At 40.1% G+C, this 17618-nt stretch overlaps 1 protein-coding gene and 1 long non-coding RNA gene across 3 annotated transcripts in view; one reads left to right on the forward strand and one right to left on the reverse strand.

Moving 5' to 3' along the window:
- Positions 1–17618, forward strand: part of LOC139993865 (uncharacterized) — a 57831-nt gene that overhangs the window by 27213 nt on the left and 13000 nt on the right. The gene's annotated exons all lie outside the window — the stretch shown is intronic.
- Positions 10555–17618, reverse strand: part of LOC139993864 (GAS2-like protein pickled eggs) — an 89321-nt gene continuing 82257 nt past the window's right edge. For both annotated transcript variants that reach the window (XM_072015985.1, XM_072015986.1), the window contains exon 8: positions 10555–16086. In XM_072015985.1, the coding sequence (XP_071872086.1) occupies positions 15200–16086 (887 nt within the window). In that variant the 3' untranslated portion in view covers positions 10555–15199. The remainder of the gene's footprint in view (positions 16087–17618) is intronic.

A 17618-nucleotide genomic window follows, 5' to 3' on the forward strand; every position in this document is an offset into this window, starting at 1 on the left:
TAGCCAACTAAATCAGCATAATTTCTTCACGTAAACAGTTTAATATTCTGCAACTTTCAATCTCGAGGAGAAATCTCCCATTTTCCAAATCCTCTGATTTCTTCTCTATTTTCTTTTTTCTTTTTTTTGCCCAACATGTGCGTTTCCATGTGAGCTTCCAGCTCGCAAGAGGAAGAAATCATAGACACAATAGGAAATCGAGACCATTCTGCGATTAATTTACGAATTAATAATGTTAGAATGATTAAAACAAGATAAATTTCCACGTCATTTTGCAATCAAAAAATGTTCAACATCGTCCATAGTTAGACTGCGTTTACGCAAATTCAAATTTTGATATCCTCTTAGAAAAGAGGATCTAAACAGAGATTTCTTTCATCCTGCAAATACCATAACTAAACTGCGGATGTCGCTACGCTTGTAGAAGATCTGAAGACGCGAAGATACACAGAATACGCAGAGTATGCGAAAGTACAATACGTAAAATATCCAAAGTATCCTACTTTTCACGCTACCTAATAGATAAACCAACTTTCCATCCAAGTTCCATTCTCTCGATTATATTCATAAAACTATGTATACGCGTAAATCCATACTTTGTGTATTTTCTACACTCCGGTGTATTATCGTACACGTCCTATAAATTCTTCTACGTTCGAATCTTCCATAAATGCACAAACATCCGCAGTTTATCCATCATCCAACCGCTTGCATAAGTCTACGGATTAACGACCGATAAACAATGTTTATCGAAGCTGTGTTTCCTCCGCGATTCTTAAACAATCGTGCGCAACGGGAGCGATTTCGCGCTGGAAACGACACCTGGCCGTGTGTAAGTGTATGTACGCGTGTCGCGTCAAAGGAGATTGTGATACTTACCTCGAAACGCCAGATGTGCTACACACATCGGACAGATATTGAAATGCATGGGATATGCAAATAATCGTGGATAGACACTGGTCACTTGTGGATAGGCAGAGATCGTTGCCAGAGATCACTGGCGGAACGGTACACGCGAAAAACATTTCTCCCACGAGTCCGCTGGAAAATACGAGTCGTGGCTAGCTGCTGTTTTATATCATAATATGTTATCGGTGTTTACTGCCACTCGGTGCAACCGACAGACAGTAAAGTTCGCCGATTGCGGGACACCGATTTTTCCCTCTTTCTGCGCGTCGTCTCTTTCGTTTTCTACAATATTTCTTCGCCTTTTCTTTTTCCTGCGCTTCGATAGCGCCACTTCCGGGTCACGTTCGATCGTATTGGTCTACTGCCGTTGGCAATTTGGTGTGCACATAATCGAAGAATCGCATTATACTGCAGCTTAGAATGCAGCGTTTAAAGATTTCAGTTTATAGTTTTGATAGACTGAAAAGTTCGTGTAGTTTTTCACGTGTAAATAAAATGTAATTCTTTTTGTTATAGGAAATATCCTCGCTCAATAATGTATTGTCCATTCTGATTTATAATCTTTTCTCATATTTCGCACAGTTTCATAATCCCACGTTTATCAAAATTCTTATCCGTCTCCAACAACAAAGTATCGTATCTGTTGCTTAATTCCATTACCAACTTATGGGGCAACCTAATAATATGCAAAAACACATAAAATACCTGAAATATCTAGAGTATTCCTCGTTATACTCAATATATTAAATGTCAAGGTTGAGTGGATGAATTTGTAATAGAAAAATATATTGAAATAATTAAAAGTATAAGTTTATGCTAATTTAAATCCTTACTATCTTAGTGTTACTAGACGGTAGAATGATAGGAAGCACGTTCATATATTTACAGCAAAAGGACATTACCAAAGGAAATTAAGCTTATAGCTTTGGCTAGAGGCTACAGGGAAGACAAATAGAAATCTGTTTAATTAGTTTCTTTGTTCCTAGACTTCGCAACCCAAAACATAATGTATACTCAAGGGTACAATAATATGCACCTCTTCTTATTTAGAATATTTTTGCGTAATAGCAATCTCCAGATCATAGGTCACGGATAGACATAAATAAAGATATAGAGTTTTTCTTGAAGCAGTTTCTTCAACATTAAACAATTGTCACGTTTCAAACGTCTGGGTCATATTTTCTTTTATTTTTTAAATTATTATCTTAGAGTAAGAAATGTTACTTGAAGATAGTCTCAGATGATCTTTAAAATATGAATTTGCATAAATATCCGCAGTCTGCTAATGGCTAGGGTGTACGAAAGGGAGGGCACCGACCACGCAATAGAAAGATGTTCGCGGTCGTGAAAGAGCGATGGCGTGTTAGTCCGGATTACAGACGGACTATCCTCTGTCGTAGGTCTTCAAGTCGGAGTCTTGCTTCTTCGTGTAATCGACTTCCTTGCACACGTGAATCGACTTTCTCGAGGAGGCAAGCGTGCCACGATTCTTCAGCCTATTATCATGTTAAGTCGATTAACAGCGGGTCGTTGACGTCGATTTGTCGTAGGTCGGCACACGGAACCGTGTATCCATCGTTATACCTTAGCTTCGAAATTAAATTATGTCTATATATGTATACGGTGATACAATAAAATCTCCTTGAAAGGAATTTGTAGGACAATTATCAGTGTTTTCATAAATTTTGTGCTGTACTCAGTTTTCTTCGTTATTATTGCATTGGACAAGATTTTAACTTCTTTTGGTTGCATTTGAAGTTTTTCTACAGTAAGTTCCTGATTATATCATTCTTCGATACTGAAAAATTCCGAATATTTCGATATTCGAGAATTTTGTACTTAAAAACTGCGGTAGTTTAATTTTCAGTATCCAAAGCTTTTAATTTACCAATCTTTTCAATATTTCAACATCCTAAACTCTAAATTCCAAAGATTATTAATTATTATCGTTTGTTTCCCAATGAAGTCTAAACAAATAATAAAATTTCATCTGCAAATAGTAAATAATAAATAAATTACTTCTGGCATCGTTCAAGTGACTTTTATTTAAATACGAAATTTTATTCTTATTCGCTAAACTCAACTAAAATATCCCTTTAATTTCTTATTTATTATACAATAGATAAATAAAGTTTCACCCGACAATGTTCTGAACAAAAGACAGCAACGTAGAAAATATTAGCGTACCTATCCTGTCGATCAAAATTTCATTCATAGTGTTTCGCTCGCCCACATGACGCGGTTATCTCACTTCGCCAAATACCCCAAAGATTCATCTATGCAACATCACATACCGATCATCCTAACACCGCATACCGATCCATTCAGACACCTCGACGTGGCTATTATTTCATGCTCGAGGAACCCGTTTTTGTCTCGGCAGTCCTATTAATATCGCGCTATATAGCAATGTTTCTATGAATGAAAACCACATTCCTCCGGGAGGCATTCGCTCGAGACACAACGAAAGCTGAGAGTGCAGAAAGTGGACGAAACAAAGGAACATAAAACGCGACGCGAGGCAAGAAAACGATGTTCGATCGTAAAGCCGCGGCTGTTAGTCGGCCTGTTCCCGAAGGTGCGATGGTTGGAGGATGAAGAAGGGCGTAGGCTGTTGTTACGCGGTCTGGCACCACTTGTAAAAGGAATCAGAGGCACCTGCACACCGCCCACGAGGAGAGTAACGCCAAGGGCCGGTTATCCCAGACGCTGGAGGTCGTGTTCGATATTACTCGAGAAACGGTGAACATCTTAACCCTTAACTGGCTAATATATCACATCCGTTGCGCCACTTTGCCTGGCCTTTTCCCTCGCTGGTCGCGATGGCCAATAGGGGGCGGTACCGAAACGATGTTATTAAGGGTGGCCATAAATAACGCGTTTCCTTCGCGACCACGTGAAATTAGCAATCGTATTTTCGACAAACATCCAACTTTCATCCTCCCTGAAACAAATTGCCTCGATACGAACCTTGATTCCGTTGATTCGAGGATGATTATAGCGTACTGCACGGATGTTGGTAGGGTTATCGGTAGACTGGCGTTCGTGCACTTTCGGCGGGCAATCTGAGGTGGTAAGGACGCGTTGGGTGTTATTAAAGTACTCCGGTGTTAAACTTCAACAATGTTTATTTCGATGTCGAGTGTCCGTTGTTTTAGATCGTAACGTGACGCACATCGAGCTCGAGCGATAACGATGCAGAATTGATACAGACTTGATACCAAATAAACGTGACTATCTGTCTGTCTGACTAACCGCGCGACTACCAGAGACTACCGTGAACTACCGTGAACGACTCTGGACGATTGTGAACGACCTTGGATCACTCTGAACGACTCTAAACGATTCTGAACGACTCTGCACGATTCTGAACGACCCTGGACGACTCTGAACGATTCTAAATGACCCTGGACGACCCTGGACGACTCTGAACGACTCTGAACGAACCTGGACGACTCTGAATGACCCTGGACAACTCTGAATGACCCTGGACGACTCTGAACGATTCTGAATGACCCTGAACGACCCTGGGCAACCCTGGACGACTCTGAACGACCCTGGGCAACCCTGGACGACTCTGAACGACCCTGGGCAACCCTGGACGACTCTGAACGACCCTGGACGACTCTGAACGACTCTGAACGACCCTGGACGACTCTGAACAATTCTGAACGACCCTGGACGACTCTGAACAATTCTGAACGACCCTGGACGACTCTGAACAATTCTGAACGACCCTGGACGACTCTGAATGACTCTGGACGACCCTGGACGATCCTGAATGACTCTGAATGACCCTGGACGACTCTGAATAACCCTAGACGATTCTGAATGACCCTGGACGACTCTGAACGACCCTGGACGACTCTGAACGACTCGGAACGACTCTGAACGAACCTGGACGACTCTGAATGACCCTGGACAATTCTGAACGACCCTGGACGACTCTGAACAATTCTGAACGACCCTGGACGACTCTGAACAATTCTGAACGACCCTGGACGACTCTGAATGACTCTGGACGACCCTGGACGATCCTGAATGACTCTGAATGACCCTGGACGACTCTGAATAACCCTAGACGATTCTGAATGACCCTGGACGACTCTGAACGACCCTGGACGACTCTGAACGACTCGGAACGACTCTGAACGAACCTGGACGACTCTGAATGACCCTGGACAACTCTGAATGACCATGGATGACTCTGAACGACTCGGAACGACTCTGAACGAACCTGGACGACTCTGAATGACCCTGGACAACTCTGAATGACCCTGGACGATTCTGAACGACCCTGGACGACTTTGAACGATTCTGAACGACCCTGGGCAACCCTGGACGATTCTGGACGACCCTGGGCAACCCTGGACGATTCTGGACGACTCTGAATGACTCTGGACGACCCTGGACGATCCTGAATGACTCTTAATGACCCTGGACGACTCTGAACGACTCTGAACGACTCTGAATGACCCTGGACGACACTGAACGACGCTAGACGACCCTGGACGACTCTGAATGACCCTGGACGACTCTGAACGACCATGGATGACTCTGAACGAAAATATCCAAATGGTACTTGATAATACTTGACGCTACTAATATTTCACATTTAAGTTTCATTTTTTTTATCTTGCTTCGTTCGGAGGAACGTAAAATCTGTGACGTTCTTGCGAGCAGATTTTTACGGAGTTTCAAGGGGAGAGTCTTAATATATTTTAGGCTATTTGGAAATCATAAATATCGAGTAATTATCATGGAGATCGCCTAGGATTACGTACACTTTATAGCTTTAATTAGTGGTTTCAAGCACATATCCTGGATTGAAATATGTGACAGGAAAGTAGTGGTCTGTCCCAAATTCCCAGGAATCGATTAGAAAAAGTGGCATTGACGAGTTAATTTATCCGATGTATCGAGGTTTTAAACTTTTATGGCTACTACGGTAGCCGGTTTCTAGACACGTTAACGTTTCTTCCTGCGTTTATGAAAGGTTTAGGCAATTCTGTTAATGTATCAACGTATCATCATAACGAACACTTATAATGTAGACACTATCATCCATAAGTATTTGGACACTCCATGCAATTTGTATATATATATCCATTTCTTATTTATCACAAGCTACATCCTTACTTATCGCATGTTGGATTTATGGAAATCAGCCGCCTATTTCTCAAAAATTGAATATTAATCGTGCATCAGGATAATGAGATTGCTACAATCAGAAAAAATGGAGTTAATCGATTCGTCTTTCGAGAGAATTAAATAGGCATGCGCGAGGATATTTTTGAGCGACAGTGTACGTTGTACTGGCGTCGTTTTACTAAAACTTGATCGACGAACATTTGTCGGGAATTTGACCAATTAGGCAGAGCACCTCGACCGAGATACGCGGCGCGTTAAGAGCGAAGAAAACGAAGACACGACAGTCGAAGAAGTTATTAAGAAATTTGCATACCATAATGTTGGACAGTATGTTGGTCCACTTCGTGGGCGTGACAAATTGAGCCTATAATTCTGTCCGCGACCTTACTATCAACATCGAACGTACACATACTGTACCGTATCATCAGCTTTTACTCGTGTCGCGGATAATAAAACAAAACGTGGTGGAACTTTAATTAAAAAGCTATCTCGAGTGTTTTCCCAATTGAACGTTGAAGCAGACACGTCTGCAAGATGGCCGCGTTGATAAATGCACGGTTGAGATTGCGCAATAAAGTATATTTATTCTGCGTAAGTGAAACCCGACGTCCTGGGGAGGGTCGTCTTTTTTCTGGCGAATTTTCATACATGAAAATGGTCGAATTTGGCCAGAGGTGAGGTCGCCGAGGTCCGACAGCGTGGGAGGACTTTCACCTCGCCACTCAAACGTTCATTAAGAACCGAGTAAAAACGCGAAACATAATGCCGGCCGTCGTTAAAATTCCGAACGTTGACAAATCGACGCAAGCACCAGTCACAACTTATCGTCCGCCTTTGTCCTAACATCGGTCACATCAAAATATTCCACATACTTTTTCTTACTTTAAGAGAAGCTTGCTCCTCTTTCGATACAACGTATCTTCATTGTCGCTGTCCTCAGATACCCAACAGATCGTGAAAATCAGTTCTCTCGAAAAGCCTGACACGCACGAGTTTCGTTCTACATTTTGGATCCATTTTTCGCACGCAGAATATGGAAAATGAATTTTAGAAGATCACAGTGAAATTTAGACGTTTAAGACGATGTATCTTCGTAGAGTTCTGAATATATTTGAAGGCCGGTGTGCGATGAACTTTCTAGGTGAATCTGCTCGAAATCCATCATTATCGATCTAAGTTTGCATCGCGAATCCCGAAAGAGGAATATCGAAAATTCATAGTGAAATTCAGACAAGTTAAAAGACAGTGTATCTTCATAGACGCGTACCCAACGATTTTTGAAAATCGGTTTTCTCAAAAACTAAGCTTCGTGTGGAAAGAAATCTTACCACGGATTTTACATACTTTTACATAAACAATCACCTTCGAGCGTAGAAAGAATGGCCCGTTTGTGTAACACAAATCGGCCTTCAGGGTCCAAATTAGTAGAAAATCGCAATGGTTGCGCGACGACAAATTAAACATGCAATCGTTCCATGGAATCTCGAAAATATATACGTATGCAGGTTTGGATTTGCGTACGCAGAGAACGTATGCTGCAATTTCCATGAGATCCCGCGGAGCAGCCAACGGAATGCGAAATGAACAGTCACGTTCGTTCATACGTATCGTTCGGCGTGTTAAATGAGAATCATTAGGGCGGCATAAGTGGATTTTCTAATTGCCGCCATTACTTTCCTGCGGTTACTTTGCATCGACAATTACGAGTCAGCTCCGGTAAACAATTTGCTCTGGCAACTGTGAACCAACTTGCCGCGAACTGAATTATATCGTTGTCGCAACGCTGCCGTGATAAACGCGAACGACGAGATGAATGAAGTGTAACATGTTTTTATGGTGACTTTTTCCGCTCGTAAATGACCATCGGGACCTATGGCGATTTATTAGTGGAAAACAGTTACAGTGGTTTCTAGAAATCGATATTTCAATGTCTCTATGGTTGAGCGTTTCTACTTTCCAATATGTGTATCCAATATGTGTACGTATACGTTCAATACGCGTTCAAACGCTTTGGTTACGCAATATTTCAAAATTACAATGCGAGAATTTTTTAATTTGCTTTTTTTTTTCTTTTTTGCTACTTTAATGTAGTTGATAATTTTCTAACATTCCATGCCCAAGTAGCAGACGTACAATTTGAGGTTGGCGACTCGGAACTTTTACTCTCCTTGTAGTCTAATATTCCATAGCTTCGAGTATTCTATGTATCAACACTTCGAACGTCTAAATTTCTCCATGCTTCTCAAATACTTTTAATTTCCTTAGGTTCTCGTATTCTAAAGTTCCAATTGTCGCCTCTTCCAGTGCTTAGATTTTGCAATTACCACGAGCCCGAATTTTCCAGTATCCCAATACTTCGGAGCTCCGATTTCACAACGCGCCAATACCTCGAACCTTCAATTTCCCTATACGTATGTACTTTCGATACTCGAAACTCTCAGTTTCTGTACGCTTCGACGATATCTGAACGCTTCAATGATTTAAAACACCCAATTTCCCAATACTTGAAATTGCACAACCTATGGAGCATCAACTGGAATCCAAAAAAAGCGTGTACGTACCAGCGACGTCTCACAAAACGTTCGCTAATCGTCTCCATTATTTGCAGCGTACACGATTCCTGGGATGGAATCGTTGTTGTTATTATCGAGGCTACCGGGGCCTGTCATAAATCTCCCGGCTTGCGGCCGGACGTTTTAAAAATGGCTCCCTTCCGAGATCCTCGTGTATTATAGCGGATGGAGCCGGCAGGCCCCAGACACACAGAGGAAACCGCGTGCTGACTCACGTATACACGCGTGCGGACTCACGCCGCCAATGTTGGGCCCATTGTTGGCGGCTGCTGGCTGTCCGAGAACAAGAGTCGTCTCGCCATATGCGGCAAGGACGCCGATGACTCCTGTCTATTGGGCCTCGTAACGGGCCTCACGCTCCTGTTTACCTCCGCTTAGAGCTTGCGTTATCGCAACAAAGTTCGCTATTGACACGTTAATGTACCTGCAATTTCTTTTACACCTTATCCGATGTAATTGAATTGAAGAAATGTCTTCAATGTGTACGATGATTCATTTTTCGGCTATCGTGTTCGATATTTTGAGAACTAGGAGTTAAGTATTGGCATTTGGTGTAGCTGGTGTATTGGACGTAATTATTCGTTGGGTATTTAATATTTTGAGAGACATAAAAATTAGGTATTGGTATTGGCATTGGGTGTAACTGGTGTATTGGATGTAATTATTCGATTGCCGAGTATTTGATATTTTGAGAGATTTAAATATTGGCATTGGGTGTAGATGGTGTATTGGATGAATTAGTGTATACTGGCTACCGTTTTTGGTATTTTGAGCGATTTAAAAATTAGGTATTGGTATTGGCATTGGGTGTAGCTGGTGTATTGGACGTAATTATTCGTGGGGTATTTGATATTTTGAGGGATTTAGATATTAGGTATTGGCATTGGATGTAGTTGGTGTATTGGACGTAATTATTCGTTTACTAGGTGTTTGATATTTTGAAAGATTTAAAAATTAGGTATTGGTATTGGGTGTAACTGGTGTATTGGATGTAATTATTCGATTACCCAGTATTTGATATTTTGAGAGATTTAAATATTGGCATTGGATATAGCTGGTGTATTGGATGTATTAGTGTATACTGGCTACCGTTTTTGGTATTTTGAGCGATTTAAAAATTAGGTATTGGTATTGGCATTGGGTGTAGCTGGTGTATTGGACGTAATTACTCGTGGGGTATTTGATATTTTGAAGGATTTAGATATTAGGTATTGGCATTGGATGTAGTTGGTGTATTGGACGTAATTATTCGTTTACTGGGTATTTGATATTTTGAAAGATTTAAAAATTAGGTATTGGTATTGGGTGTAACTGGTGTATTGGACGTAATTATTCGATTGCCGAGTATTTGATATTTTGAGAGATTTAAATATTGGCATTGGATATAGCTGGTGTATTGCACGTATTCGTGTATACTGGCTATCGTTTCTGGTATTTTGAGAGATTTAAAAATTAGGTATTGGTATTGGCATTGGGTGTAGTTGGTGTATTGAACGTAATTATTCGTGGGGTATTTGATATTTTGAGAGATTTAGATATTAAGTATTGGTATTGGATGTAACCGGTGTTTGATGGTCTTCGTATTGCATCCAATACTTTGGATATTGATGCGGACATGGTCGAATGACGAAAACCTGAAGTGAAGTATTTAGTTAACAATTACAGAAATATGACAGGTATGGTATCGTATCATCTTCCATAGCATCGTATGTGTGAATAATATAGGAACTAAAATATTTGATACTTGTATTTTGAAAAAATATTATATATAGAAATAGAATATAAAGTAAAATAATGCCATAAACGACAGTGGTTATGAACATTGGAACTTACATAGAAATAAGCATAAGAATAAACTATATTAGAAACTATGTATGCACATATAGTAATAGAGCAATTACTTAAAGAAAATGTGGCACAATGATTTTGTCAAAGCTTTTTATTGTTTTTTTTTTTATGCAAGTTTTCTCTCAATTTACAACTTCTCGTAGATAAAATGATATAACGTAATATACTCAACGTTGCGTATAATAATCATAATAATCAATCAGCATCGTCATCATCTCTGACAATGATGATAATAATATCGTATTAATAATAATAATCGCAATAATAATAATGATCATTCTTAATAAGAATAATAGCGATAGTTCCGCAATTCTTGCAATAATAATATTAATATTGGTAATCATCGATATTATTTATTTCTTATCATTTTGCGGATAAACACCGCAGCTGCATGAGGTTATGAAGCTTAGGCTTAAAAATACGAATGGGGATGTTCACCCCCGCGTTCGAGACTTTTAATATCTACGAGCAATTTTGTAGCATGCCTTCCGGAACGAACTGTGGCCTCTAATATTCTTTTTTCCTTTTTTTTTTTTGTTTTTTTTTTATAAGAAGAACAGTTCGGACGTTTCCTCGATGGAATTTCCTCGAGGAAATAGCGCTTTGTCGAATTGAAAATCTTTGTCCGAGAACCGCTTTTGGACGGTAAATATTTTACAATATTTTCTTGGACGTGCAATTTTTTACGTATTTTTATTTATTCATTAATTTTTTTACAAGCTTTTCTGTCATTTGTTTTTTGTAAAAAAATCGCGCTTCTATAAAGTAAAATTATAACTAAAAGAGAGTTAAAATATTTTTCTTAAAACCGATTGATATTGTTCATCTTTAAAGACGTTTTTCGTTAACCACGATATAGAGAACGCTTACTTTAAAACGAAGTATATATCTTTGGCATGCATTATATAGAACAAAGAGATAAAAGAAGAAAGAAAATTTTCATAAGAAACTACCACGTGGTTTAAAAAACGTCTTCAACAGCGATCTCAATTCCAAATAGGTCGCCGATCTTAATTACCCGAAGATCAATAAAAAAGAAAAAAGGAAGAAAATACTTGGAACCTTTTGCTTTTCAAGTATCGAAGAAATCTTTTAAACGAAACAATATTTTCTACCTGATTGGAAACATAATTCTTGGATCATACAGTGTTTCATAATGTGCCAAAAAATACAAAAAAAAAAAGCAAAAACTAAAAGAAATTCCTGTTTTAAATATTACATTCACAAAATTTGTCTCGACATTTATGAAACTCCCTGTACGAACTAAACCTCAAACCTCGTTTTCTTGAAAAGCAAACAGTCCGCGAACTAAAATAAAAACTCAGTAAAATTAAAGAAAAATCAAATGAAAATAATCCACGCATCGTTCGAACGTCACAGAGGCGACACACAGTAACTTCCGGAAGTGCACCTGACGCGTATTACTAAAAAATAATTCCCTTTCTTTCTTTTTCCTTATATCGGGCATACGTGCGTTTCGCGTTACAATCTCTACTCGAACATCTGGTCAACAAAATAAACTTCTCTGTCTTCCTGCCGGAAGTGTACCTCTTAATTCGTAATCGGCGGGGACCAGAGTTTCCGTGGCGGGACATAGTCCTTGTCGAAGAAACTTCGAGAGGAAACGAAACATCGAAAAACTTGGAGAGGCCGACCTTAGGCCGTAAGGACACGATTTCTCTACTAGGCTATTATAAAAAATATTAGCTCCACACTTTCAGCCTCTTTCATCTTAAGTTCGCTGCGTTTCACTCGCGCGTCTCGCTTCGAAACAATTGTTGATTAAACGCTATTATGATATCTCGAAGTATTTTGAATCGGTGGTGGACACAGAGATTTTGTAATATTCTTTTCTCTTTATTGTATATATTTAGAAATTTTCCAAATCTCGTTTGCAACTATAGAACTGAAAATTTAGAATTACAAATTTAGAGGTTAGAATATACGTAGTATAAAAAACCTAGAGTAACTGGTAATCGTTTTTGTATTCATTTTCGAATTTTTCGATCTCTTCTTGTAACTACGAAACCGAGAAGTTAGGATCGAAGATTTAGAGGTTAGAGTTAGCACTACGTACAATGTCTTTTATGAAAATTTGTTCAATCTTTGTTTTGCAACTAGAGAATTCAAAATTGTAGAATTAAAATGGAAATTCATCAAATTTCTTGACCTAGTTCCAGAATCAGAAATATGTGTCTTTAAAAATGCTACATAACCTAATTGACGTTGATTCTTCCACACGAGGTACCAAATACTCACTCATTCGAGTTACATTCTGTTTAGCAATATATAATTCATTTACAGACGTTCAATTCTGCAGCAAGGACACTACGTACAATTCTTATGCAAAAATTTCCCTGTACACTTCCATTTTTCTAGTTTCTATGAAGCTGACACGCGAAAACTGAAACACGTCCCGCCCGGACGCCATTTTCCCCTCAAGACACTTGATACAAAATGCCGCTACGCTCGCGTTTTGGTATAAAAAACATTGAAACATTGGAATGGCGTTTTGTTCGACGACACGTCGCTATCTACAATAATGCAGTCTGTTTTCTGGGGTGAATTTGATTTCCTTTTTTTTTTTTTTTCTTGCTAAGAAACCTTCGTTTCTCTCTCCTCTACTCCGTTTCTAACCTATTCCTCCTCGACTCTGCATTGTTCTCGTCGTTTATTATCCTCCCATCCTCAAGAGAACTCGCAACGCGCAAATAAATCGTCTTTAATAAATATAACCGATAGACTATATAAATAAATAATTTCTCGCCGGCCCGGCGGCCGTGATAAACGATCGAACGTAGAAATTCTGACTGCGAAACCCGAGATTTTCTCGTCGATCCCCCGACGATCGTTTCTTCTTCAGCGACCGCGATCGTCGAAAGATCGCGATTTACGCTCGTCGACCTCTTATACGTACTAAGCTAATGAAAATGATCACGAAACGACGTGATTCTCTTTTTCCCCTTTCTTTTCTTGTTGTGATATAGCTCGATGTAACTTGTGACCGATCTGTGAGATTCTGTTAGGTTAGGTTTGTAGAAAAAGCTTTGAAGCCGATATCGAAGAAGATTCTGTATTCGTTTTTCTGCAAAGTTTCGTACAATTTTTATGTTCATGTACGACTTTCATGATTCTATATTTAATCTTTCACAAAACTTTCTGTAATTCTCTTTTATTACCATATTATATGCCCCAAATCTTTTTCCAATACATAAATATTCAGCCCCCTATAATTCCTCGGTCGAAGAATGTCCATTAGCTCCGCAATAAAAAAAAAAAGGAAAAGAATTCCCGGTAAAAGAATTCAATAAAGCAAAAGGGAAGGCTGCGAAGTATCGATCACAAGACATACGGAAAAAAGAACGTATCACGACAAAAAAGAGAGATCGCGTCGCGTGTGTCCACGGTGCAAAGGTGCAATCTCTCGTCTCGGATGAATCGACGAGCTGTCAGCCGGAGTGCAATTAACTGACTGGAAGCAAATCGATCGGGAAGCCATTAACGCAAGAGCCGTACACCAGCTAATTGCCTGCTTGAATTCTGTCTGTTGTTCGTCAATCGAAATCGTTGTTGTTCATCGACGAGACGAGTCTCCCTCGCCCTTACCTACCTAACCTACCTTTCTCTTTTTTCCGTTCCCTTTCTCGTCATCATTTCAGCTTCTCTGTCGTTCTTCCTTTCCCATCGTTTTTTTTTCTTCTTTTTTCTTTTTGATTTGTTTTTTTTTTTTAAATTTTTTTTAATTTTTATTTTTGATCACCTTATAATCTTACTTGCATCACGAACGTTCAGCACCATCCAAGCACCACCTCGATATACACGTGACTCCTACGAGCTAACTGATCGACCCCGTACCGTTAAGGCCCGTTAAACTTCCACTCTAATCGGACGCCTTCGATCTGTTATCGCACGACACGTGGAAACGCGGATTTCTTTACATTTGAAAACGCGGATGTTTGGGATTTTTGTGAATCGTGCACAGGTGAGAAAAGGCTGATTTACCTTTCAAGCATCGTTTCGCGGTGTTTAAGTATAAAGGGATTTTCTCTTCTTCAAGGGGGAAAAGAACGTGATTTCTATTCCTCTAAGATAATTCACAATAGAAAAGGGAACAATTTTTTCTTTCAGTAGAATCGTTGCTATTTACAAAATGTTCCAAGAGAAAAGGAATCTCCCAAGCACCATAGAGACACGTTTCATGAAATTACAGGGTACCCAGAATTAGAACAAAGGGAACTATCTTAAACTCCTTTCTAACCCCGGAGCATCAGTTAGGCCCATTTCGACCAGCGATCATTCATCGATGCAATTGGGATGAGTAGTTTATACTAATTCAGGAAATCTGCATGTACATTCGACCAATGTTGATCATTGAACGATGCAACAGACACCAATGTTACGTTAATTCCGGAAACACTGCATTTAAAATTAGGATCATCCTAACCTCACTCTTTCCCTTACTTAAACACCTTCGGAATCACCATTTCTAACCTTGAAACACCTTTCGCACCTACGTCTCGTCACGTGTCCATGTATAATCAATAGAGAATCTGTTAAATCGAGGGCGTCACGAGCAAGGAAGCAGCGAGAGCACTGGCAAGGCTCCGCGTACACACAGTCTAGCTTATGGGCGATCGAGGAGCCCGATGACCTCGAGGACACGCTTTGAACCAGCATCATCGTCGCCCTCTACGTTACTCGAAGCTCATAGAGAAGCTTTACAGGCTGTCAGACGCGACAGACATCGGCCTCTTGTAAACTGGCGCCGGTATCCTGGAGAAACCTCCCCTCTCCGAGACAGGCTTGGGATCCTTTCTAGGACTGGCCGTCATCTGATTGTCCTGAGGCAACACCACGGTCCCGTTACCATCGATCCACGCCCTGGTGAACTCCATATTCACCATGCCATCGCCAGAACTATGCGACTGATAATCCCTCAAAAGATCCTGAAGCTTCTGAACCACTTCGCGTTCGTCTTGCAAGTGGCCAACCTTCTGTAGAATCTGTTCCAGGAGAGGATTCACCTTGGTGGGCGAAGACTGAAGAGATCCAGTGGTAACTTTGATTCTTCTTCCATTTCTGTCATATTGGATACCACCGTTGGAGCTTTGCCTAGGCAGACTTTGCCTGGCTGGACTTTTCCTGGTGAAATTAGGGGTGGTGGCACAGGTGGCTGGTACTTGAGGGTTCAGGAAGGTGTCTGATTGGATACTGGGTCTCTGTCGAGTCTGTCTACCGTTCCACGTGTTGCTACCACTCACTGGACTTGGACAGGTTTTTGGTACAGGGGATGTTTTGCTTAGACTGCCTGTTGGAGGTTTTCGAAGGCTGTTTCTGATGGTTCCTCGTTTGAGAGGACTTCCTTCTGGACTGGAATTGCTGTCTCTGGGTGTTTTACTGCCGGAGGAAGCTTTTGAGACGTTGCTGTTTTCGCGTACGATGGAATTTGCTCGAGGAGTTCGGTCCCCGGAGGAAGAGGCCACGCTTCTCGAAGGCGAAGCGCGGAGAGGACTGGCTGGACCTATGCGAGTCTTTCGAAGGCCTGTCTCGATGCTCTCTGTCTCCACGCAGGACCTCTCCTCAGGTTCAGGTTTCACGGGTTGCTCTGAAACAAGCGAAGAAAGAGATGTTTCTTTTTTTCTTTTATTATCGAATATATTTTCGGTTAGATTGTTACAGTCCATAGGGCTCGACTTAGCTGTTGCAGAATTTCTGAAGATGGATTTGGGGAACGAGAGAGGGAACATTTTGCTTGTGTATCATTTGAGTATAATGTGTGGCATTTATCACAGGTAAAATGATTTTAAGGTTCATAGTTCTATAAAAGTCTCTAGGAGAATAGATGAAGCTTACGTCCTGAGATTCTAATTTCAATAAAATAGAAATTCCATTCTCTGCCTTTTTTAAATTATTGAAAGCACGTTTCCAAAAATTCAACGCCTTAAAATTCACATTGCAGTTCACAGTCTTATTGTCATCTCTACTTATAACTCTCCTAAAATCATTAAACACACATTCTGGTTTGAAAGAGCTGAATTAGTTCTACGAATGCGTTCGGTATACGCAATCGCGATTGCGTAACGACGAATCGCGTTGTTTCCGCGTGCAATCGCATGCAAATGTCAACCAGAGAGCGTCACCAGCTCCCTCCTCGCCGTTTATTCAAGCGTACTCGAGTGGATTTCGACGGGATTTAGGATTCGACGACCATCGCATAGCACTGCGTGGGCAACCTGCCGAATATACGGTCGACATAATCGCGTCTGACTTTTTTATATCGCAATTTGGAACCCCCCCCCCCATCCCCAGCTGACATCGCCAATAACATTTCTCACCAACTATTTATTTAGTTAACATTGTCCGCTGATCTTTATTTGGATTTCTTAATCGGTAAAAAATGTAAAAATAATTTTATTCAAGAGGATATTTATCTTCCGAGCACAGTACAACTGTTCGATCTTCTTGGTCGAATTCTGATGAATTTGAAATATTTTATAAATGAATTACATTACTCTATAGAAAATTAATAATAATCTTTTTTTAATTTGCTCGGAATTTTCTAAATGTTGGATTTCTTAAAGGAAAGAAGATTTAATTTAGGAAGCATCGAATTATACCATCGCATTTGATTAAAAGTATCTTGAAAATGAAATCCGCGCGCGTAAATTATAAGAAAAGTTTCAGCAATTGATTGTTACCTGTAATGCGCGCAATATCACGATATAATTACGATTTTCTTGAAGAGGAAAATTTAACTCGCCACTTTCTTATCTTTACGATTTCCTTGTTCGGTGTAATTGTGCAATTTTAATCGTAGGAATTAATTACGATTGCGTAATTTCTGTAATAGCAGATGGAATCGTTCACGTGTACGCTGTTCATTAAAAGAAAGGGATACACCGAGACGATCTTATTGGGCGTAAAAGAAGCTATTAGTGGAGGTTTGCCAATTACAGACGTATAAATGCGTTTTACGTCGCGAGAACCAGTTCGAAGGAATCGTAAAACGCATCTTAATGGCTCGCGGGATCTTCGATGTGTTGCCAAAAACAATTTTTACAAATGCTATTTCGGAAGAAGCATTTAGTATGCTCTGGACGCGTTCCAAGATAATTGACACATTTTTCGGGAATTTTT

This window comes from Bombus fervidus, chromosome 13, assembly GCF_041682495.2.
Source record: "Bombus fervidus isolate BK054 chromosome 13, iyBomFerv1, whole genome shotgun sequence".
Taxonomy (NCBI): Eukaryota; Metazoa; Arthropoda; class Insecta; order Hymenoptera; family Apidae; genus Bombus; species Bombus fervidus.